At 42.4% G+C, this 26,510-nt stretch overlaps 1 protein-coding gene across 1 annotated transcript in view; it reads right to left on the minus strand.

The window, feature by feature from the left end:
- Positions 1–1,734: 1,734 nt before the first annotated feature.
- The window catches only part of fstl4 (follistatin-like 4), a gene marked incomplete at both ends in the record, with an annotated part of 277,470 nt that continues 252,694 nt past the window's right edge, over positions 1,735–26,510 (minus strand). The window contains 7 exons of the mRNA XM_084073607.1: positions 1,735–2,437; positions 2,834–2,943; positions 12,019–12,126; positions 16,753–16,902; positions 18,281–18,399; positions 21,231–21,257; positions 22,701–22,835. Coding sequence (XP_083929733.1) covers positions 1,735–2,437; positions 2,834–2,943; positions 12,019–12,126; positions 16,753–16,902; positions 18,281–18,399; positions 21,231–21,257; positions 22,701–22,835 — 1,352 coding nt within the window. The remainder of the gene's footprint in view (positions 2,438–2,833; positions 2,944–12,018; positions 12,127–16,752; positions 16,903–18,280; positions 18,400–21,230; positions 21,258–22,700; positions 22,836–26,510) is intronic.

Consider the following 26,510-nt stretch of genomic DNA (forward strand, 5'->3'; position numbering starts at 1 on the left):
GTCGAAAGGCTTTGGAGATAAATATGAGTAGCAGGCACTCTCGTCTTCCTTCTCACTACACAGTAAAATCCTGAGAGTTCATTTAACTCTGAGAGAGTAAAACAGAGCCATAAGGTTCCATGTCTACCCTCTCAGAGTACCTGCAGAGATTAGGCTGTGTAGATGTTGAACCCACCCACAACTGTCACAGTCTAGTATGAATACAGAAGGATGTGAGCATTTACATCAAGATGGAATCGTTTGCCAGAGTCCCTCAACATTTCACAACGTGAGAACACTGTCCTTTGGATGGAGATTCATTTGTTTTTAATAAACTACATATTGCGTTTGTGATGTGAATGAACTCATTTCACATGACCTTGAACCTTGAATAAGGATGACAATTGTCAGCCATATGTATTCACAGCATTTTGCTGCGCTGCGACAAATAGCTACCGAATGTTTGCCAAGTTACCTCCCCGACTTTGGAAACATAATCAGGTAAGTAATGCATTGGCTAGCTATTCTAAAAGGCTGCATGACAAAAACAATACAAATTGGCTCTCACTTAATGAGAATACAATCCGACCCAGGTGGGACACAACAGATTGACTGAATATTCACTGACAGAGCAACGCATACAGACAGCGGCACTGAGGGCCATGCCTAGTAAAAGAAACGCTGGATAAGCAAATGTAAACAAACACATTTTCTTACACTACCAAATTGAATTTTCAATTGATCTTGATGCTTGATGCTGCAAATGCTCACGCCCTCCTGAATATTGGAATCAATGTCACTTTGATGTATACTCAACATGTGGGCAAAGCACATTGCTCTGAAGGAGTCTGCTAAGTGGCAGGTTTCAGGACAGACCTCAGAGCACTGCATTGTGCCGCAGCCTGCAGGTACAGAATAGATGGGAGAGATGGGGTCAGTTTGTACCACTTTTGGGAGGTCTACCTGTTCAGTTCAGCTGGTTGGACCTCAGTCCAATTCTAAAACATTTATTTCCCACAGCTAATGGACGGCAAAGTGGGCTTCTTTGGAAAGACACTGTAAATAGGGGGTGACATGTGCATAAAGCCAACCTCGCTGGCAAGGGGAGGATGAAAGCTTTCAGGGGAGCATACAGTACAATACCATGAACAAGGACAAAGGCGATATACTGTAACCGATGAGCTCGTAGCTTTTAAAAGGGCAGATAACACACATATACTAGAGGCAGACGGACAGACAGAGAGACATATTGTGGTGACTATTATGCAGCACTGGTGAAAACGACAAACATTGTTGAGATAAACCCAAACGAAAAGCTTTACTCTAAAAAAAGTGAGCATTGTGCATAGTTCATTGTTCATTGATATCCCTCTGCAGGTACCTAATTGCTGTGATAACATGGAAGGAAGTGCAATAATGTACAACTCTGTATACTGTACTTAAGTGCACATAGATCACTGTTGCACTGAACGGCATTGACACTTTCTCCCAATAGAAATATCACAACAGGGTTTCTTTATATTTTCTCGATTACTCTATTTTTAAGTGTACTTTTGTTACAATAAACCCACGCGTGTCCTCCTCTCGCTCAGTCCCAGGGTTGAGTCCACAACTTAAGTCCACATAAATCTTAATAATAAGCATTTTGGCCTGATCTCTCCCTCTCTCTCTTGCTCTCTCTTTCTTTCTCTCTCTTCTCCATTTATTTCACCCTTTTTTTCTCCTTCCTTCTTTGTTTTTTCCCCTCTCTTTCACTCATACCTCCCCGACCCACACGATTGTGTTCCCTCTCTTGATGTCTGACACCTCGCAGTGTGGCGTTTTCTGTTTACCGCTCAGGACGAACAAGGACTCTGCCGACGGTGTTACCAGGTACTGTCCAAACAACCCGCTGGATACCACCACCCTGTTGGGGCCTCCCCAGGGCCAGGCCTGAGGGGCCAGGGGCTCTTTGAGGCTCCGGAGAACCTCGGCGCGGCTCGAGGAGAGGTCGGAGAAGAGCAGGTCCGTGCCTGCGCCAGACGTGGCCACCGCCACGTAGCGGTTGGACTCCGCAAACGAGGGCTGGAACACCAGGTCTGACACAGCGAGCGGGCTGTCCACCTCCCGGTGAACGCCTAGCTTCCCTTGGAACGACACCGTCTGAACCACGAGCTTTGAGCGCCGCCGGTCGGGCGTCACAATATAGCGGCCGTCCGGAGACACATAGGGCTGGCCCGTGACGTTGCGGTTCGGGCCGATCACCGTATCCGTCACACTGTCCAGGAGGAGCTGGGGCGGGGCTTGTAGGTGGCTCTTGCCCTGGCACTGCACGAAGTAGCAGCCACTCAGGTGGGTGTAGGCCATGCTGACAGGAACGCAGCTATAGTTCTTGAAACTGATGGTCTTGACGCGGTGGAAGGTCTCCAGGTCAATCTTGTGTATCGCGGGTTCATTCTTGAGAAAGACGAAGGCGAACCTGAGGTGGCAAAGTTCGAAGAAAAGGTTAATAGCCTCGCAACTTTGTTCCGAGGGCGACTATTACCCGTCGGGATTCTCATTAGAATTCTCATTTGCTCATTTCTCCTTCACTTTACAGGGATGGCTGTGATTAGTGAATAATGAGAAGGTGCTTTAAGGGTGAGATGTGTGTACAGTATGTGTGTACGTGTGCGTGTGTGTGCGTGTGTGTGTGTGTGTGTGTGTGTGTGTGTGTGTGTGTGTGTGTGTGTGTGTGTGTGTGTGTGTGTGTGTGTGTGTGTTTGTGCGTGCGTGCGTGCGTGCGTGCGTGCGTGCGTGCGTGCGTGCGTGCGTGCGTGCGTGCGTGCGTGCGTGCGTGCGTGCGTGCGTGCGTGCGTGCGTGCGTGTGTTGCACCTGACGTGAGTGATGATCAAGTTGGTCGGAGGAATGAAAAAGTCATCAACCCTCTGGAAAGTTGTGCGGATGGCACGATGGACTTCTCCTACACTGGCTTGGGGGATCACCTGTGGGTCCACAGAGAGGCAGAGTCAGAGGAAATAGACAGTAATATCACACACAGGCAGCTTCAGTACATTCTTCTTTACCTGTAATCATGTACAACACAGAAACATCGGTGAAAGAGATGCGGGTTTCAAAACCATTATTACAGTAAAAATGCAGCCAATCCTGCCAAAGTGTTCTGCAACATGGTTGCATGTTAGATACCCATCGATCCTAAAGTTGTAAAATACATTCATAACCATCACCTGAATCCTTGAGGTGAGGCACTGTGAAGCCACAGTAAAGGCACTTTCCAATGAGCAATATTTAATATGTGAATGGTGTGACCTTTCATGGAAACATATGTTTTTTTCTGTCCTGCTACAAATGTATTACTAAATAAAAATAATAACTAAATAGAATCGAGAATTGAGAACTGGAATCATTCGAGAATCAGAATGGTTAAATCAGAGAATCGACAATGTATGCCAATCGATCAATTCCTTTTATCAATGGCAACAAGTTTTTCTGTTTCTTATTGCAAAACCATGACATCATGTGTTATTACTGAAAATGAAAAATTGTAATTCATTTTAACATGTGCAAATGTTATTAGGCAGACATGCATGCCTTTTTTCTACCGTTTCTACACTGTTCAGACTCAGATAATACAATTGCTGAAAACCTATGCAGACCTACAGTAATCTTTTTCCACACTGAAAATGTATCAGGAATCAATAAAGAATCAGACCTCCCTAATGGCATTGGCATCAATAAAGTCTTATCAATTCCTATTCCTAATCCTCAATATGCTGTATATTGTGGGAGACTGGGAGTACACATTTGGATGAGACTAAAATAGGGCAAAATGAATTTACTGATTACGGAGAGAAGCCGCCTCCATTCATTTACAATCAGCATTTGGCAGAGTGTCCTTGCTCAAGGTCACTGTGACAGGGGACGGGGCTCGCGCAGAAATCAAACGTGTGATCTGTAGTTCACGGTAGGGCTTTCACCAACTAGTCGACTAGTCGACTAGTCGACTAGTATAACCACTAGTCGACCTTGTTAGTTGATAGTTGATAGTTGAAAAAAAAAATGAAAAAAAAAACTTTTTTTTTTTTTTTTTTTTTTTTAATTTAATTTTTAATGCTATAGTAATGGCCCATCTTACTATTATTATTATCCTCCTGACTTTATTTTTTATCAAAAGGGGGTCAAAAGCATGCCCAATAAAAGCCTATTATTGGGCAATGGGGATCCTTGGAGACGCTGCTGTGGTGCTGTGCTGCTGTGCCAGAAGCGCTTCCCTTAAAACGCCATAAAAATAAGGGCAGGAGGATAATAATAATAGTAATATAGTAGTAGGATGGTATTAAAGCAGTGCCACAAAAAAAAAAAAAAAAAAAAAAAAAAAAAAACTTTTTTTTTTTTTTTTTTATTTTTTTTTTTTTTTTTGTAATTTAAATTTCGACTAGTCGACTAGTCGACTACCACTGGGTCAAATTAGTCGACCTGTAAAAATCTCTAGTCGTGAAAGCCCTAGTTCACGGCATGATCGCTGTAATCACCTGGCCACCTTGCTTCCACAAGTTATCACCAACAAGGGAACGGTTCATATATCCTGGGATTTAACCGCCCATATATATCCTGGAACAGATAAACATCTACTGTACAATATGTCACATGACTGCAAGTCTGTGAAATGCGGCTTCGGCTCAGCTCTCCTATGAAGTCATTCAGTGATAACGGCCTTTAGCCAGACGCTAAGAGCCTGTTTCTCTGGAGGGAAACTAGTCTTCTTTGGAATGGACCGGTCCCTCCACATGCCTCCCTGTCCGTGACATGCTAAGGTTGAGAATTGGTTGAGAATTGTTAAGGCCTATAGCGGAATGGAATTGTTCACAGGACTGATAGGTACTGTTTCCGCAAACCGAACACTAAAAAATTACAATTTAGGCATTAGAAGATGTTCTCATCCAGAGTGACAAGTGTAAGATCAGAGTAAGCAGAGTAAGCATGAAGCTTAGTCAACAAACAACAAGGTAAATAGTCACATACTGTGAGTGCAGAGCAAAGAGAACAAACAATGGTTTGTGCCAAAAATAAATTAGGATATCGGTTAAATAATTACAAACTAGCATCTGTCTAAACAATATACTATCTAAAAGCACACTTTTGGATTTGTGATCAAGAAAATAAAATGGATATGACAAAAACACGAGAACAAGTGACATGATAATGCATTGTATAACTAGCATCTGTTGAAATAGATGTGACAAGAAGGGATACAAGGAGAGAGGAGTGGAAGGGGGTATATGCTAAATGTAATGAGCTTTTCTGCACCCAGAATCTTCTATCACTGGTATTCTTTTGTGACATTAAAAAGCTTCTAGCTTTAGAAACCCACTCATATTATTATGAGTGTGTCAAAGAAGAGTCTCACAGAAAGAGAGAGACTGTGTCTCTTTTAAAGGAAAGGAACTAAGCTTCAAACCAATTTTGAAGTCTATGGCAGCTTCACTAAAGCTGCTTCTCTATGGCATTCTCTATGGTATTCCCAGCAGGGGGCTACACTGTAAACTCCTGAGTCTTAGTGACCCGGTTAACTCTGACAGTATACAAATGGAACCAAATGGACCCTTACGGGTCCATTTGGTTCCATTTGTACACTCTCAGAATTGAATTAACTTACTATGAAGTAGGGATGCATGGCATGCATCCATATCCGATTATTTGCATGGTCAAATTGACAGATTGACCGATACCGGTCAAGTTTCCAGTAGGGTTTATACAGTAGGCCTATCTGTGATTCTGGGTGCAGATGCAGAATTCTAACAAACAGTGCATTCTCATTACCTAATGTATTTTGTCTGATGCACGTATTAGTTCAAAACGATGTAAATGTAGTATTTTTATGTCACATATTTCCAACTTGTTGAAAGCTTCTCCATAACACGCAGATTGAATCTGCAGCCTTCATCATCATAAAAGGCCTTTTCAGCTTCACATTCAAACGTAAATATTATAAAATAATATATTGGGTAAAACCAATATATTATTGCCAGATCCAGAGGGTCGGCCTACATGAGGCTTTGTCGGTCCGTCCCTCTTTCCCTCTTTTCTGTCCCTCTTTCCCTCTTTTCTGTCCCTCTTTTCCTCTGCACACACGTCAAGCGAAGTCCAGCCATTCGGATTTCAACCACTAGGGGTCTTGGCAGTACCAGGTCTCCTGGTTCTAGTTTTGATATCAGTTCGATACCGATATTGCATTTTCAAGGCCGATATTGCAGATACCGATATACGCCCGATATATCGTTGCATCCCTACTATGAAGTAACTACCGCTAACAAGTTGTCATGTTGTTACTTTTGCTATAGTAGCCTACAGTGAGCTCTTTTTTTTTTAACTCTCCGTGACAAAGAAACTCTTATCCATTTTTACAAAATAGATAACCTTGCACTCTTTCCCTTTGGCAATCGTAGAGATGATCCTTTAAAAAAAAGAAAAAGATCATTATAATTGTTGCAGAGTAAAATGGGGAAGTTAATGAGGTTCACTCTAATATCACTCACGTATAATTAGGCAGCTGTTATGCTCTCTGGGGCTGGAGGTGCTCTGAACTTAACGCCAATGGCTTCCCATTGTCATTGCTCATCTGGCGGATTTCATATCCACACACTCAGCACAGAGGCCCACATCGAGGCTCACTCTCCCCACCAGCAAATCTCTGGCTGCCGGTGGGGGGCCGCGAACACCTGAGGGGGGATTTGGTTGTGACTGAATAGCTTTGCTGTTCCACAGCATTCATTCTCCACAAAACCCCTGAGTCGCTTCTTTTTTCTTTCTTTTTTTGCGTACCTAACTACATCCATTTGGAAATGAGATGAAATTCCTCGAGCGGCTCAATATATCTGTGTCATTTGGGAAATTCAATACATCACTACAAGCCACTAGCCGTTATACGCCGATGTCACGCAGTGGAGTGCATGTTCCAAGGATAGAACAATCGTTTTTCTTTAAAGCATGGTCAAGAGTTCCTTGTGTCGTTGCACCCGGGCTATATACACATGTAATGAACTGTCTCGACGACACTGAAAATGAGGGCAACCTCAATGTCCTTTGAGAATAAATAAAGTTTGAAATGAAACTGTTGTGAACAGTCTGACAGAGCTGCTGAGAGCCTCCTGCTCAGTGCCTCTGCAACAAATTTACAAATTCACACACTAAATAAATAAACACTTTCCAATTTAATGTGCTGAATACACGTCACCGCAAATACCTCCAAGTGTATGAAACACACTTGGAGGACAGACAGACACACAGACAGACAGACAGACAGATAGGTAATAATTATGTAGGTAATAGTTAGTTATTGTATGTAGGCAAGTAGGTAGGTCGGTCGGTAGGTACAGTAAGTCGATAGGTATGCAGATACAGTAGGTAGGTCATCCGGTAGATGGATAGATACATACAGTAGTTGCAAAGATAGATCCGTAGACAGATACCGCGTGGGCACTGGCCTTGCACAGAAACTGCAGCCAAGAGTCGACATCTCGTTGGCACGTAATTCCACAGACAGCTCTGACAGTCTGAAAGGCCATGTCTCAGCTTGCCCGCCCCTGTTCCTCTATTTGTCTTCTCTAATGAATTGACAATCACACTCCCTCCCATATTTGTACAGGGATATTGAGCCATTATAAATGATGGCTGCTTGAATATAGGCCCATCTCACTGGCATGTGCATACATGTCCTGAAACAGACACACGCGCACACAAACTTGCGCGCTCACACACACACACACACACACACACACACACACACACCACCCACGCCACTATAGCAGTGCCTCCGGTGGTGACAGGATGCTGATGCAGAGGTCAATTACCTACAGCCCAAATGATAATGACATTATCAGGCCATTTATTTGTGGTGTGATCCATATGCCCTCCAGTCCATTATGCGGTTTCACTGCAATTGCATATTTGAGTGATTCATGCCCCATTCTCTAATTATTCATCGCTATTGAACGACTGCAGAGGAAGAGGGAGAGAGAGAAAGAGAGAAAAAAGACTAAATGAAATTCAAAGAAGGCTTCATCTGCAGTCCAGATAAACCATCGTTAACGAGAAGAGGATGTTTTTGCATAAAAGGTGTTATTTTACCCTTTGCCTCTTTCTGAAAAAAATGAAACGACGGAAGAGGGAAGGAAAAAAAAGTTGTTGGAAGAATAATAATTGTCTTTTATAGAGTTTCTCTCTCCTCCATTTGAAGTGCTGCTCCAGCAGCTTGAAGGGGTGACACACACACCTGAACCTCGCACAACAAAGAAGCACCACAACAACAACAAAGAACAATCCCCTGTGGCTCTAACCCTACAGCCCCATTCATATACTTTGTCTCACGTTGTGCAATTGAGCATAAATTAGCGGAAGAGCTGGTTAGTGAAGTGAAGGTTAATCTCTAAACTAATTAACCCATTAAGAACGGGAACGCATTTGTGTCACTTTAAGATTTATTTGGCTATTCAAGAATAGCAGATATACGATTTTGTAGATCTGCTATTTTTTTTAAATCTTGAACATTGTGCAAATCTTTGAACATATATTTTCTAAAGCGAACATTTGTAACTCATATCGTTGCTTCTGGGGAGTCCCTGGAACAAAATATTTTACAAATGTTCGCTTTGAAAAATGTATATTCAAAGATTTGCACAAAATGTTCAAGATTTGTTTTAAAATAGCAGATCTACAAGCTCATAGTGCGGCACTCGGCGCCGCATTATGAGCTTGTATATCTGCTATTTTTTGAATAGCCAAAGAAATCTAAAAATGACAGATGCTTTCCCGGTCTTAAGGGGCTAAGCCGTACATACTTTGACGAATAGCAAAAGTAGCCATTGTTTCCCATGTCATTTCAATCCAAAACCGGTCCTTGGCCAAGTGTAGCATCTTCACTTCACTTCAGAAATCTAATCATGTAGACCTCGGGATCGTCATGGGAACACCGCGGCTCCAATCTCAGACCTCATGTGGCCACAGCTGTTGACGCCAGTCATCTACCGTATGACGTCAGTCGTCTATGAAGTTGATTGAATACTTTATTAGAAGTTTGCAAAAAAAAAAACACAGGACAGTACAGTACAGTTCAATACACGGTCTGCTTTAAGAGGATTATACCCAAGAAAACGCTATGGCTTGTTTCCATAGGGGTCCTTCGTACTCAATTCATCAAAACATTTAATGACAGACAGATATATAATACTATGCAAAAACATCAACATATTCATGAGTAGGGGGTGGGGGGTGGAGACTTTGTACAGGGGCTAGTTCCGAATTGCAGCCACCTGTAAGTGCTCTTTTAGAGCAGCTTTGAAGGAGAGTAAGGATTCGCAGTTTTTATGACTGGCATGAATGGCATTCCACATAATGGTGGTAACATTTCAGAAAATGTAAATGCTGCAGTTGTCCTAGTGTCCATACAAAGTTTTCTGCTGATTGGTCCAGACACAGACACACAAACTGACCCTCTTAGAGACAGGCAGGCTCCTGCAGAGCCACACCGTAAAACATGTTTTTTTCGGCTCATAATAACAGGGACACACCTTTTGATGCCCTATAGCAGTGGTTCTCAACCTGTGTTTGGGGGGGGGGGGGGGTCACGGGGGGGGGGTCAAGCTCACAACGCCTCAGCGTTGTGAGCTTGTAGATCTTGTAGCTTGTAGCTTGAGCTAGAACCACTTGGAAACAAGACCACAAGGACTTTCATGAACGACCTGTTAAAAGGAATTATCCTTAGATATCAAAAGGACCCTGGAAGGCCTCTGTGAATAGGGCTTTGTTCAGATTGCAGGCAAGTCTGATTTGTTTGTAGTATCTTATCTTTATGTCTGACTGTCCACACTGTTATTTGCAGTGATTAGATCGGATTTGTGTATTCAGTTGACCTATCTTCACTGCTTGCTGAAAATTGCTATTTTGCGATGAGCGACATCGTACGATGAAGTATAAAGTCTCTAGACAGAGACACACATTTCTAAAAATCTGATTTGAATCGCATCTCAAAATATCAGAATCACAAAAATCTTTCTATGGCTAACAGCCCTTCAATTACGGTAAAAGTATTCTTGAGGCTTAGGTGGTTCACTGCAAAAGTACCGCTCCATTCAGGCCACAAAAGAACCTCTAAAGAACCTTTTATCTATTTGTTCTGTTTTGAGTGTGTCCTCCCCAATCCCCATAATGGATTGACACAGTGAATCCCAATGCCACACAGACTAAACAACACACCTTCGCGAAGATTATAATGGGATCCTTCCCTCTGAGAGGACGAAGCAGAACAATAAACATGTTTGTGTCCATTACAAAGCTGACAATGGGCTCCCATGGTGACTCATACCCTGTGCGCAGAAAACACACTTGGACACACACACACACACACACACACACACACACACACACACCCACACACGCGTGCGCGCGCGCACACGCACAGGCACACACACGCACACGCACACGCGCACGCGCACGCGCACACACACACACACACACACACACACACACACACACACACACACACACACACAATAAACACCTCGCCCTTCTTCCCTATGGTATAAACCAGAACTATTCTACTGTCCTCATCCCTCCCCTCCAACCCCCCCCCAACCCCTCGCCTCACCCAATCCCCTGAGGCGGATTAGACACCACCGCACCTGTGATCGTTTCTCATTTGTGAAGTCTCCAACACTAGTGGTCCAAAGGGACCGTAGTCACAAAGCAGACAGCGCCTCAGCTGTGAATTGCTGTTTTTTTCCTGCATCGGTAAACGTTCTAAAACATACATAGATTAGTTGCTCTCACGGAAATACTTATCACAGGGAACACAAGGAGCGGGGGGCTGTTTTGCTCTCTACTTCGATGCACTCACGCAGATACTCATCTATAATGCCTTCCTGGTATCCTATATGTGCACAGAATAAAAGTACAGCTGCACACAAACAAATCATAGACTGCTTTCTAAATAAAAAGTGCGACTTGGCATCTTTGAGGGGCCCTGTCCACGGAAGGTATTTTTTGAGCAGAGACGTGCTTTCGATATCATTTCAAGTGTGTATACTGATGCCTAGAATGTTTGAACCTACCAACCGTTGCTGTGTTCAAAGGTTGTATCTACGTCATTAGCATGAATAGCATAAATAAATGGGGAACCAGTGGGGAAGGTAGGCATTTTCAAGTACTTGGGGTGCACATTAAAGAGGACCTGGCTTGGAAAATGCACACAAAGGCTGTGGCAAAAAATTTAAGCAACGCCTGTACCACCTCAGGCAGCTGCGGAAATTAAAGGTGTCAGAGGAAATCCTGAAATCTCTCCACTCTGCTACAACCCAGAGCATCCTGTCAGGGGCCATCTCTGGTGGGGAAAGAGCTCTTCCCTCTTGTTTGTTCTTGTGGGAAGCACACGTGGCAGCTTTCTCTCACAGGTTCTTACCAACTTTGAGTCTTTCCAGGAAATGGGGGTCTTTTTAAACAATTCCATAAATAAAAACTGCTTCACAGCAACAACGCTGGTCTAACAGCGTGGTTGTCTAAGACAGCAAATGTTTAAGACATTTGTTGATAAACATAACAATCCACACATTACATGTGTGGATTACATAGATTATCAATTAGTTCCACATTCTCTTGACTACTTTCACATTACTGGTTGTTGAGGTAGGTTACAGTACATCGCCCAAGACAAAATCATTTCTTGGAGTGTTTCAATTCAATATTAAGTACATTTTTGCTAGAGAAACTTGCAGCTTACAATCAAAAATACACAGACAAGACATCCTCATATTTTAACATTTTAACCACATTGGGAGGTCTAGAGGAGGAATAAGACAAATGCAACACTGACAACTATGTCTACTTGTCATCCATGCATGTGTTTACTTACACATATATCTGTGCATGCAAAAACGCACACACACACACACACACACACACACACACACACACACACACACACACACACACACACACACACACACACACACACACACACACACACACACACACACACGCACACACGCACACAGCCAAATGCTCCATACCTGCAGGGTTGGGTGTGTCTTCTGCATGTCTCCCCAGGTTAGAACCCACACCTGATCGTGTGACTTGTCATACAGCAGTTTGACTGGAACAGCGTCTGTCGCTACCGCCTACACAGAGAGAGAGAGAGAGAGAGAGAGAGAGATTCAAACATAACCCATTGAGCTATAATAGTATATCGTTGCTGTCGGGCGAAATCTTGTATATCTATCTTGTATACCTTTATATGTTTTTTCGTAATTAATGTCCTACTTTGCCATACTACAGTGTCACACAAAGTAGCAAAAGTAGCCAATCTACAATGCGTTGAGTTTGTAGATTGTGTAGATATTCTATTTTTGAATATTTTTAAAGTGAAAATGAAGTGCTTAAGTCTGTCTGTGGGGTTTATAAATATTTACCAGATGAAAAGTATTAAAAAGAGCTTGTGACAAAATGTTCCATTTCCTGAAAAGTCCCGGTTTGGGAGATTGGTTTCCGCCCGACAGCGACGATACTTATGTATACAGCACTATCGTAATACAGTGAAAGCAGGGGATGGGTGCTGTCCTTTGTCCTGAAATCTTGGCAGGCTCTGCTGATTGTGCTGAATTGAGCCTAATAATCCTTTCTGTATCCATTTAGCCTTATGCGGGGCACAGTGAGATAAAGAGAGGGTGAGAGAGAGGAAAGGGAGCGTGAATGTGAGAGGAAGAGTGAGTGAGAGAGGCATGGAGAGACTGAAAGGTAGTGGGGGAGAGAGAGAGAGAGAGAGAGAGAGAGAGAGAGAGAGAGAGAGAGAGAGAGAGAAACTGATGGCAACCCACTCAACCCAAGGTGTGGTACATTGTCAACAATGAGGAATAACACAATCCATTACCCTGCTCCTGTTGACATGGAGCGCGAGCAGCTGCCACCCTCCTCAGTGGAGCGAGACCATAAGACCTGTGTTCAGTAATAGAAGGTCCAGCCCTCTGCTCTCCACTGGTCAGCCAAGTGTCAAGTCAACACACTGCTGACATGCTGATATTTAGAATGGGTGTGAGTGTGTGTGTGTGTGTGTGTGTGTGTGCGTGTGTGCATTGTCTTCTCATAAGAGGTACGGTGAAGAGCAGCGTATATATATACAGTCTCCCCGAACCGGAAATGCAAGAGACGGGTAGCACTCCGTGGTGTAAAGTAACAAGTACATTTACTCAAGTACTGTACTTAAGTACAATGTTGAGGTACTTTTACCTCAACATTTCCATTTCCAATTGTCAATACTTTTACTTCTACTCCACTACATCTCAGAGGCAAATATTATACTTTTACTCCACTACAATTATTTGAGAACTTTAGTTACTAGTGACTTTATAGATATAAATGATTATATATTACAATACTTTTGTACTTTTGCTAAAGTACATTTTGAATTCCGGACTTTTACTTGTAACAGAGTACTTCTACATTGCAGTATTGACACTTTTACTTTTTTTAGTAAAACATTTGAGTACTTTTCCCACCACTGGTAGCACCCGAGTAATTCCGAGAGAACCATACTCAGTGCTGATCAGAAGAGAAAAGCATGAAGTGCTGCGGGATGATTGGGCTGACCTGCAGGTCTGTGCATGCGTGCCAAGCTGCCAGCTGAGTTCATTGATTGGGAGAGTGGAACCGACTATAACTTTATTGGATAAAAGGAGCTCAATCATGGATTCATTTTTCACTGAGGTGAAAACATGCAATTTCATTTTTTCCATCATATGAACTTTGTGGAGTCCTTTGCTTCATGGTCCAGATTCGTATTATTATTTTCAAAGCCAACAAGTCAGAGCCATGGCTATAAAATAGCGTATGCTCACTATGCCATCAGAAACGAGGCACCACGACAGAAGTGAAAACGTCCAGTGATTTTGCCAGAAAACACTGATCATTCAATGTAACGATCCATTCTGCTACCAACGCAGCAAAAGGCTCTGCTTAGCTGTAGGGCGATTTTCTCTAATCACTGTAGTCCAGCCTTCAGACCCAGTTATCTGGCAGACACCTGCCACTCTCGCTGACAGTGACAAACAGAGAGAGAAAGTGGGGTCTCTCTCAAGACACATAATCACTGATGGACACAAAAATGACACCAGACGCCATTACGATGGCAGCTCTTCCAGAATGTGCAGGCTGAGGCTATATAATCAAGGCTGAACTGTTTTACATAAAACAAAAAAAAGAGTGTAGCTTGCGGGTATTAGTCGGTGTCAACAAAATGTGAAAATGACTTTCTATGTTTTGCTCAGGCTGTTCTGTGAAATGCAAAGTGCAGTTATTGCATCATGTTGCAGGTGCAGCGATCCCCCTCCTGCTCTCTTCATTTCACATCATCCTCAAAAAGGAGATGGAATTGTGTTTGTATTTCGTGAAAAAAAAAAGGCTTTCAACGTGGTGGTGTAGGACCAAGATGGACGGAGGAAATGGGGCAAAGAGACACGGAAGATGTATTAACCTCTTGCATCCATAGGCTAGGGAGAGAAGAGAGAGAGAGAGAGAGAGAGAGAGAGAGAGAGAGAGAGAGAGAGAGAGAGAGAGAGAGAGAGAGAGAGAGAGTGAGGGCGATGAAGAGGGGGGAAACCCTCAGCCATACGTCTTAGTCCTGCGTCCCATCCAGCCTCTCAATCTCATTTTACTCGTAATTTTCATGCCGTTTCTGCTTCATTGCTGAACTAGAGCTTGGTGAGAAACACAGAGAAATGGAGACGAGGAAAGGAGGTTTACGTGTGAGACAAAGGTCACAAGCTGCCTTCAAACACATCGTCGCTGTCAGGGGGAAACCTTGTACGTCCAAAACTGTTACTTTTCAAGAAAATGGAAGAAAGAAAAAACCTGTGTTTTCGATCCCAGGCTCCCCCAGAGTTAATGTCAAAGTGTCCTTGAGCAAGACACTGGACCCCTAATTGCTCCCGAAGAGCAGGTTGCCGCCTTGCATGGTTTCCTCCGCCGTCGGTGTGCGAATTGGTGAATGTAATGAACAATTCAAAGCACTTTGGATAAAGGCCATACATAACTGCACCATTTACCTTTTACTTTTCGTTACTTTCTCAAAACACCCTCAAATGAAGGACAAAAAGGACAAGGCAAAATATTAAATGGAAGAAGGTAGGCCAAATGTAATAGAGAATAATGCAGGAATAATGTTATTGGTATTAAGCAGCCTTAATCTTAATATGGCTGCCACATAACTCAGAAGCTACAGCACCCTCTATCAGAGCAGGGCATATATTTTGGATAATCTTATCAAAGTGTAAAGAGCGAACTTTAGATCAATTGCAGTGATTGCATTGTCACTACAGCATGCACGGATTAATCAGAAGCTTAAACACTATAAATGAGAATTTCTAATTTAATGTGTTACTCAATTAGTAATGCATGAAAGTAAGGTCTCCAAATCAAGTTGAGTGTATGCCACTTATTTTCAAACAATTTCACACACTTTATTTGTGACATTGGCTCTTTTCGACTATGAATGGTAACCCAGAACCTTCCATAAACTTTATGAAAGTTTTATGATGTTTTTTTTTTATGTTTCCATTTCCATTATAACCAGAACCACCCCTGAAGGGAGAGGTTCGTCCAAAAAAAAAAAAAAAATTGTTGTATTATGAGCTTGTAGATCTGCTATTTTAGAAATGTTGTAAGTATAAGCACTCAGTTCTGGGCTCCAAGATCCCAGGGTTAGTACCACCTCCTGAGCAGGGCCCCAAATGACTGTAGACCCTGTGAAATACAGAACCTGTGAACAATGTTTCACGGCACGACACAGTTCGCTTAGTTCTTGTAGTTGAAAAGAACCATATGTTGACAGAGGAGGAGCGCTCAACATTATTTCCGGCAAGTATTTGAGGCATGTCAAATTCAAGACAACTGACAGTTGTTCTATGACGTTCTGACATATAAAATCTACCCTCTGCTCGCTCTGTTTGTCTCTCCTGTCTGATCTAATACCTTCCTCCCATCTAGCTTGTACTCCTCATCTCCCTCCTTGTCATCTCCTCCGCCTCCTTGAATCCGGTCTATTTCCTCCCATCCAGTATAAATGATGCTGACCCTGGGAATAACTCCACGGGGCTTTGGTCTCTAAACAGCCTTTACAGGTGAGATGAATGACCGGCCAGCCAGCACCCACCTGGGCAACATATTGTTAAGTGCTTGAGGTGGGATTGATTTATTTTATCTTGCATCTTCTTACGTGGGCAGGTTCCCGTGTGCAGCGAGCTAAACCGAGCAAGTTGTGATTGGTTGTGTAATCAAATGTTTTGATGACGAGATAAAACTGTTCACAGGTACACCGAACTCACTGAAGAAAACAAACGTCCGCACAAACAGTTAAGTGCTCCGAATATTAAAATTTAGGAAACAGCTGTGTGCTTATTTGCACAGTAAAATATATACTGCTAAACAGTGAAATGACTGTGCTAATTACTTTTTTTTTTACTGTGACATAAACTTTATATATCTGAATCATCAAGCTGTTTGTGCGGACATTTATTTTCTTCTGATATGGGCACTTAGTCCTGCAGCAGCAATTACATGGATGTGCCTAGCACTACCTTTTGAAACACCAAAAACTGACTGCTCATTGTAAACTATGGGAATGAATGGGTCCTAAATGATAAATAAAAGATGAATTAGAATGCGACACAAACAGCCGCATTAAACACCATTTGGAATGCCAAACATGTAAATGTTTTGTTTGTTACGGCAGACCTGTTTCCTGCTTCACTCACCTGCACCACCTTCTGTGCCTGTGTGTCGATGACCAGCAGTCGGTTCTGCAGCGGCTGAGTCACGTAGATGTACTTATCTCTGACGTTAACTGCTGAGGACCACACACAATGCTGGGGGGACACCCCCTGACCCTTAGGACACATCTCCTCCTGGGGAACCCCAACAAAGCATGAAGAAAGAAAAATAAATACAATGACATTTGTTGGCTCATCCAGGAAAAAGTAGCATAGCACAGGAATTTCTGACCTGCAAAGCAAATGTATTGACTGCAGGTAATTCATTACATCAAATCCATTGTTCATTCAGCGCTGTACGTGTAAAAATGTACCCTTATTGTACGGGAGTACTGTTGTGTATCAAATTTAAATAAAATGATGATACTGTATCAGTAGCAATTACCACTGCTGCTAATAGTGATGCTGCCCTGCCTGCTAACACTCATACTATTAATAATAACAATATCTTGACATCAGTGTAATCCCCGGGCATCCGTTTTAGCCTCAGCTTAAACATCAAAGTTCTCAACTGCTAACTCACTGTAATAGCCTACTGTAAGAGTATCAACGCGATTAAAAATCCTGTAGCCTGCTGTCTTTGCTGACAAGAGCTTTGCGCATCCCTCGTTTCAACACACATGCGCACGCACGCACGCACACACACACACACACACACACACACACACACACACACACACACACACACACACACACACACACACACACACACACACACACACACACACACACACACACACACACACACACACACACACACACACACACACACACGTGCGTGTGTGGGTGCCAAAGGCCTTGTTTCAAGGGAGCCCTCTCCCTTCACCTTGGCGAAGTAGAGAAAATGCTGTTTGCAGCAGTAGCCGGCTAACATAGCTCATTGAGTTTGTATCGATCTCTAATATAATTACAGTGTCCTGTAAAACCCAAATCCCTCAGAGGAACAGGCGAACTTTTACCATCTAAAGCCTATTGTTCATGGAGCAGGGCGTTCTTCAATGGATTACAAACCTGGGGGTTTGTTCTATAGACTCTATATAGTCTATCGCATTGAGCTGTTGACTAATGGACATGAGTAATGCATTACACTGAAAGGACAACCAACAATCTGACAATGGAGAAAGAAGTCTACTTCTCTCTCACGTTTGGCATGACATTGTCCTTCACACGTGCGTTTTAACTACTTTCAAGCTGGCGTCCCTATTTCGGGCATGTACAGTAGGCAGTGGTCAGTCAATCGATTATGTTCTGGCTTGGATCAATGGAACCAACGTAGTACATAACAAGTTCTTATTTATTGGTATTACAATGGAAGAAAAAAATCATTTCAAGGTTTCAAAGCAAACATACTGTAATTTCTTAACATATATTTTTTAATATTAATGTTATAAGTGTTTTGCCAAATATTTGGGGGCACACTTGCAATACCCTCACGACCCACCAGTGGGCCTTGGCGGCGCACAGATTGGGAATCACTGTTCCAGCACTTCTAACAGGACGCAGCAGTACTTACATAGGTGGCGACGATTCTCTCTGTGCGCTTCATGTGCCGTCGTATCTCACACTCACTGGGCTGGAGGACTGTGATGCCCTCATCAGAGAACACGTAGAACATGTTCCCTACACTCAGGCCTGGGAGGAAAGACAGACACACACACAATCATGACAAGTAGAATGGGGAGAGTTGGAGGAAAAAAACAACAACACAAAAGCAAGAGTGTGTTTTTCTTGTGTTTTTCTGACGTTTCACGATGAGGTTTCAACAGTGCCAAAAGAGTGACATGACAAGACTCCTGTTAGCATGATTTGACGTTAGCATGAATGCACGCTCTGACTGGCTGTCAGACGTTTTGACAACACCAACAAAAGGCCCTGTCGGCAACACATCCAACAACAACAACAACAACAACAACACGCTGCCGTCAAAATCCTCGAACTCACATACCAGCTCCGTAGAAAGCAGAGCCTTGTGCGATAGACTCTGCACCAGGTGCAAACTCTGTGTCTACTGATTAGTTAGCATGGATCACAGTTTGATGTGTGTATACGTCTGCATCGACAGTAGGGGTGTCACTGCTATAAATGCCAGAAAACGAGCATGCACACTCCACACACACAAAACACAACCATGAATGATTTGTTAGAGCTACAATCCAAGACTATTTAAATGAATAAACATTAAGTTAAATCATCTGTATGGTAAAGTATGTTGATACTAAACACATCTGCAGTGGTTGGAGCACTTGGAGGTGATCGCCCTACTCTTCCATCTGCTTCTATCGTGGACAGAGTGGACACTAGATTACCTCTCTCCACTGGGAGAGGGCAAAAAACGCACATAAAGGTTAGCGATTGCAGCTTTAATCTGTTTGGAGGTTATTGACTAATGTTACAACAACACAACATCAAACAGTACACTACAGAAATTAAGTAGTTTATACCAGTGGTTCCAAGACCTGAGGTCGATTCTACAATTGCCCTGTAAATCAGTAGTTCTCACACTTTCAAGATTTTTCAAAAATGTAAAAACAATTGCAGATGTACAAGCTCGCAGCACGGCACGAAGTGTGGCACTGTGAGTTGTATAACTGTTATTTTTGAATAGCCAACGCAAAACTTTAGAATGACACAGATGCTTTCCCGATTTGAATGGGTTAAAATGGGGTCCTGGCACCCCCAGGGATCGTTATTGATAGTTAGAAACCAAATGAACGGGTCTGTAACTCTGAGAGTGTAGAAATGGAACCAAATGGACCTATAAAGGGTCCATTTGGTTCAATTTCTACACTCTCAGAGTTATTGGGGTCTGTGGCCTAATGCATACCAAACTAAAGTTTGAGAACCACTGGTTTATACAATGCCATAAAGAGTTAAACAGAAGTAGGAAGCGAAAAAGACACTTATACGCATGCACCACACTAATGACACCATTGCAAATTAACTGTCACCAACGCAACTGGTGGAACAATCAAACAATGACCTTTTCTAACTATAGAACAAGAACAAAAGAGGCACATTCTTACACTGCAGTGTGTAGCTACTCATGCAGTCAACATACTGTAAACGGGCTGTGGATCATTGATCTAGTGATGGAAAATAAGATATACGACAGGCCTATGACAGGACTATGACATGCTTGTGACAGGCCTATGACAGGGCATAGGCCACGACATGCCGTGAAACTAGTCCGGACAGACTTTAGTATTGTGATGACCCCTTCCATCCGGCTTGTGGTCCTCTGGGTGTTTGTCTGTATTTCTGTTCCTATTGCAGGTGAGGTCAGCCTGCCGGAGGAGTGTCTGGGGAATGCCTATATATTTAAGCAGTACTAGCCAGGGTCATTTGTTCTCTCTCTCTCTCTCTCTCTCTCTCTCTCTCTCTCTCTCTCTCTCTCCTTCCAGTTTTGTTGTGTTTCTTTCTTTATTTTGTTGTGTTTCTTTATTTGTACACAACAGGGGGTCCGGGACCCCTAGGGGGTCCTCAGAGTTACTACAGGGGGTCCGCCAAATCATTGTGTGATTATGATTTTTTTTTTTTACATTAACCACTTGAACCCTAGCATCCCTTTTCTGCGGAGAACTTTTGCCAAAAATAGCAGATCTACAAGCTCACAACGCCTCGCGCTGCGAGGCGTTGTGAGCTTGTAGATCGGCTGTTTTTGGCAAAGAGTTATAGGTGTAGAGGGAAAAAAGAGCAGCAAAAGTTTAGCTGAAACACCATTTTATACAATATAGAGGGGGTCCCTGCTTCATCTCTCTCTCAACTAGGGGGTCCTTGGCCTGAAAACATTGAAGACCCCTGCACTACACCCTACACTGCACTTTCCCACATTCAGGCATTCATTACCCACTGACTACACTATATGATATTTGTTTGTATCTGTTCATGTTTAGTTTAATAAACATATTATTTTCAACATAGGTTTATCGGTGTGGTTTCCCATTTGCTGTGAATCTGAGCTGGGCTCTGAGTATCTATAACCTGTCATGATACAACTATTTCTTACAGGATTTCTACAGCCAGCAGCATAATGGGGGTAATTTTCTCAACAAAACTTTAGTTTTTATTTGTTCTTGTATATACAATAATGGCGGTTAGAGTCATATTATACCCATTTTCCAGAGTCAGAGCAGTTAATGTGCTCCGTGTAGACCCAATTTTGTGCATAAAGTTGTTTTATTGCAAAGATCCTTCATGTTTTCATTGCTGCCGTCTTTGTACATTCGTACATTGGGTTCCTCCATCGCAAGAAGAATCCAACCTGTTTTCAACTTGTTAAGTGTGCTTACATTTGTGCTGCTGGCTTTTTGAAATAGTATATAGGAAATAGTATTTCCTGTGTTCGGACTGGAAATACATGCCAGATTATAGATTATAGATACAAGTCTGTACAGGCTACAGTACCTCAATTCCAAACAAAAACACCAAAGTAGGGCTATAACAGGGCTGAAAAAATATATTACCTTCTTCCCTCCAAAGAATGTTTGCAACTATGGAATCAGCAGTGGAGTGGTTCAGGGGAGAGGGAGAAGAGGATGAAAACAAGACAAAACACAAGTTACTTCATCACAGAAAGAGAGAGAGATCGTCCAAAATACAGATTTAGCAGCCAGAACAAGACAAATGTAAATTTTACATCTAACACGTTGCTTCCTATTACTGCTGTCAAGGACATGTTTCCCCAAAAGACAGATAATATGTTAATTTTATAATTATGAATACAGGTTGATAGCATTAGATTTGCCCTTTCACTTGTTTTTAGCCTACAGGTTTTTATTTATTTTGACAGGAAACTGGATTCCCATACACAGTAAAACTGGATGTAATATTTCTGTTCCAGAAGGAAGTTGTTTACTTACTCTTAAGCTTTACTTTTTGACAAGTAAAATTACAGTATCTCTCTAGTGTATGTCTGCACAGTTTGTCCATTCAATAACATATTTGGACCTTGGGACAAAAGAGCCTTCATGGTTAAATTCACCAAAAAGAGCAATTACTGTGCTTCAATCCCACTCTTTGGCTGACATTTTAGTTTTTCTCTGTACTCGGGCCACTCAAGGCCTTTTGTTTTTTCTTTTAAGACAAAAACATCCTGCTCTCATTGTGGTGCCGTCTACTGAAATAACTCAAATTTTAAGAAACAGCTTCATTCACTACAATGAGTAGAAATGTGCACACCGTACAATTTTGATCTTACCACTGTGCGTGCGTTACTGCGTTAGTGAATCATAGTAATTTAAAATTGACAGGCACATGCACACTATTCTTAATTAGCGTAGTACCACGCCTCAGCCTCTGCATATAAGGAGAGATTACTTTGTGTCTCTTCTTTAACCCATTAAGACCGGGAAAGAATCTGTGTATTTTTTAGCACCGAGTGCCGCGCTATGAGCTTGTAGATCTGCTATTTTTTTTAAATCGTGAAAATTTGAGCAAATCTTTGAATATATATATATTTTCAAAGCAAACATTTGTAACTGAAATCTTTGCTTTGGGGGGATTCTACAAATGTCTTCTAAATCCTAACAGTTTTTGGGGAAAAAATTATGTTGCTATAATCAGTGGTTCTCAAACTTTTTTATGTCAAGGACCCCCAAATTTATATGAATTTTGGCCGTGGACCAACATCTCAAAATATTTTGTTACAGGGACCCCCCCAGAAGTTGTAACAGAGTTAAAAATGTTTGCTATGCAAAAATAGATAAAATGCACATATTTTCACGATTTTTCAAAAAACAGCAGATCTACAAGCTCATAGCACGGCACTCGGTGCCGCGCTATGAGCTTGTAGATCTGCTATTTTTTAATAGCCAAAGAAATCTTAAAATGACACAGATGCGTTCTCGGTCTGAAAGGGTTAACCACATGAAAACTAGCGTCCATATTCCGCCCTGAGCTAAGTACATGATGAGGACCACTCCTGCATGACTCACGAGTCTTCTTGGCCGAGTCTTCGACAAACAGAGAGGAGATGTCCTCGTCCACGCCCACCTCGTTCTTAGCGATACACGTGTAGGCTCCCGTGTCCTCGTACCGCACGCTGCCGATGTACAGCTCACTGCCGTTCGCTGAGGGACAACAAAGAGACAGGGGACAAAGAAAGAAAGGTGACACATTCTTATCTTCACCTTGCCATTGGCGGGTCGTTATTCACGTTGACACTTGGATGAAAGGCCTTTATAGAGTTCCAACATTGTGCTTAAGTATGCAGTAGAATAGAGAAAAGGTCCCTGGGTCAAAGTCAAAGACTTTCAAATGACCTGATCTGAATGAACCGCATTCATTGTGTAGTTTTGATCCACTCTGAATTTGCAACCAAGTGAATACCTTGAACTAAGTGAACGAAGTCTCAAGCCCGCAATTACCAACCCTGTGTTAAGTGCCACTACAAAGAGACACTAGACAGAAAACCCCAGTGAGAGCACTATACGCAATGTCTTTTCATGATCGATAGAGAAAACTATTCTTTGATCTGTTCGTATGAAGTGAACTTGCAATACCACAATGGCATTCCCTACAGTATAGTACATAGTCCACATTTGTACATATGAGGCTGTACATATTTGATTACAGTTCTCTTTTGAACCCTTTTAAGTTACATCAACTTCTTTGATCGATCCCTATAAACTAAGCAGTGAACTATTTACCTAACACATTGACTTTCATGCTCCCAGTCTTGTGAAATAAAACCAACCCATTGAGATTGTGTCTGTATACCTTTTCATTTAAAATTAAAACATTTATGTCCAGTTTTGTATTCTGGCTTTGACTGAATTTCTTGATCTTATAAAGAAGTTTTCAGACACCAGCGCTGTGCTCATCTACTCCACGAATGATACAGTAAAAGTACAACAACATTGTCTGCCTGGAGCTGTGATGGAGCTGCCGTTGTCGGCAGGTGGAGACAGGTGGTGCTCTGACAGGACGTGTGGGGCAGCATCAGAGGAAACATCTCTGACGTTGTGCCATAGAAGCTCTGGTCTTCTGTGATCTACAGCTCCGCTCTCAGATCCTTCCTTCATGTAGCGCAACCTTGATCACTGCGCCGCAATCTTCACAACGCTGCAGGACGCTACGGCCGCCGTATCAGACGGCACAGCTCAGAGGCTGTGTCAAAGATCATGCGAGAAAGCCTCGTCCTTCACCTCCCTCCCTCTCATCTTCCCCTCTCTTTCCCTGTATACATTTATGTAATGTATATATGGTATACATAGTCTCCTGGTCTCTTTGTCTCGAGCTGTCCCTTTGATCCATTCTCTTGATCTGCCTACTGTGCATTGCCGTTGAAATGGACATGAAGCTGTTTCAGCTGCAGCAGTTTTTTTTTTCACTTTCAACCTGGCATCCCTATTTTGGTCATGTCAGTATAACTGAAAATGTTCCAAAAGTTTCAGAAGTTTTCAATTATTATAGTTTATTATTGTTATTAATGTAATAAATGTGTTTGTAGTAGTATTTAAAGTTCCCTAGAATGTAGCAGATGAAACAGCAAAGCATTGCTAAGCGTTTTTATTCCAGTTTTTATTCCAGTATTTTTATACTTTGGAATGACAAAGTATAAAATAATCCAACTAAAGGTTGCGCCCCAGAAATAATTTGGCTGCACTCGCCTGCTCGCAGTAGGACGTGTCGCACACTGACAAATACTGCCCCGCGGCTTCTAATTTATGCTTATGTGATTATAGAATAACAACACATTATAGAAATCGAAGCAAAGCGGTTTGCATTAGCGAAATGGATTTTTGGATTTTGATGGCGGAAGCATGTCCCAAATTCCTCTTCCATCAAGGCAAAGGCGTGCCTTGAAGTGAAACCGCCTTGAAGTGACACTTCCTGAAACCAGACACAGCCCTAATTATTTCTAATTCATAATTATGTTCTGATCAATCTTATTGACTGCCACTGAATCATCCACACATTAAATTAGACTTTAATATCCTCATTTGCAGCAGTTTGTGGTGCCAGGGATTGTGAAGTTAGCAGGCTGCGTGCCAAAGGGAGAGACTTTTTAATCTGCGCAACACACATTTAGCCTACAGTCAGCTGCTTTTGTGATCTGAACTTTTGGCTTTGCTCTCTTTTATCCACTCGTATTGTCTATAACAATCCCCAGAGGAATATGTTGACATTTAGAATTTCTGCTGGATATTTTCATTCACCAGTGACAGCACTAACTCCCCGAACCATTTCTTAGTCACGCGGTACATGCGTAATTTTGCCTCCAAGCCAAGAACATCCAATTGTTTCTCATGAAGGCGTGTGTTTATCGGTATTTTATAATGCCGTGTTTAGCCAAAGGGTTCCCAAACTTTTCCATGCCAAGGACCCGCAAATAGCCATAGCCTCTGGCTGCAGCGATATAACGATTTCCTGTGGCACAGTGGTGTTTTTTTCCCCTCACCTGCATCTTTGGCATTTTGGGGACATGCTGTGCGCCAATGTGGGAGGGGAGGCACAGTTTTTTCATCAATTTAGTTTGTCAGTTTCACTATGATATGCATTCTGTTCCAACAAAACGCTTGTGCGTCATGATACACTGCAGAATTTCTCCATATAGTTATGGAAGGTATTTCCTTCATAAAGGCTTAATGATTGGTCAACTAGATATACATACTTTAACTTTAACATACAAGGTTCTGAATTGCCAGAATTGACTGCATGTGTTATTTCCATCCAAGCTAATTTTACATTGTCTGCAGTTGGAGGTCTGTTTGAGCTGCTGTGGACTCATTGTTAATGGCTCTGCACCTCCTGCACAAAGGACATCAGTTTGCTCTTGTGAGAAATCACAGTTCCGAGCCTGTGACTCTGTGAAAATTAGCAGTATGCCATTACGCTGATGGCCGCTGAGTGCCATGAAAAGCGGTCATTTGATTGGCCATGATTTAATCCACCTACACCACAAACCACTGACAATGTATTCAGCCTTATCCAACCTTTCTACTGTCCCAAAAATATGAAAAGTATGTCTCCACAGCCCACACGCAACACCTCTGCACTCCATGCTCGTTCACCTGTTTCCCCAAAATAGGGCACTTGCTTGAGACACAGTAGGTAATCTAACATAGTGACGTTTATGGTGCATCTATCATCTTTATCATATTATCATTGTGCTTAATGCATTTTAAAGTCTGGATTGATTTGATTTATTTACAAACAAATTCCTACTATTTTATTGAGCAATGATATCTACCCAACATTGATTCAGTTATTCAGGTAGGTTTGGTAATACTGATGTTATGACTTCAAAAGCCAATTATGGGACAATTTACAATATATGGCCAAAGCTGTGAACAGACAATGAAATGCATTGACGACGGTATGGTTCTTAACCACTTGCATTGCATAGCATTGCCTACGTGTTGTGAGCTTGTAGATTGGCTATTTTTCGTAATTTTTGAAAATGTTGTGCCTATAATGATGACATGCCCAAAATAGGGCCGCCAAGTTGAATGTGGTTAATTAGGTAGATTGCCCTTTCTAATTTTTGATCTCGAGGGTTAGTTGTCGCTTGAAATGTACGCACACAGTCCTGCCATTACGCAGGCAGGCATACTTGGCAAAGCTAAAACCTCTGGCTACCACAGTGTTTATGTGTTGGTGAACCTTGCAGAACCTCCCTTGTTTGAGTGTTTGAGGGCTGATAACAGGCTATTACTGCAGGTAATGACCCACACACAGCCAATAAACTCTCGCTTAATGAGAACCAGGCCATAAAGAGACGCAGCGGCCCATTCCGTGGT

The sequence above is a fragment of the Gymnoscopelus microlampas genome, assembly GCF_963454915.1.
Source record: "Gymnoscopelus microlampas genome assembly, chromosome: 12".
In the NCBI taxonomy this organism is placed as follows: Eukaryota; Metazoa; Chordata; class Actinopteri; order Myctophiformes; family Myctophidae; genus Gymnoscopelus; species Gymnoscopelus microlampas.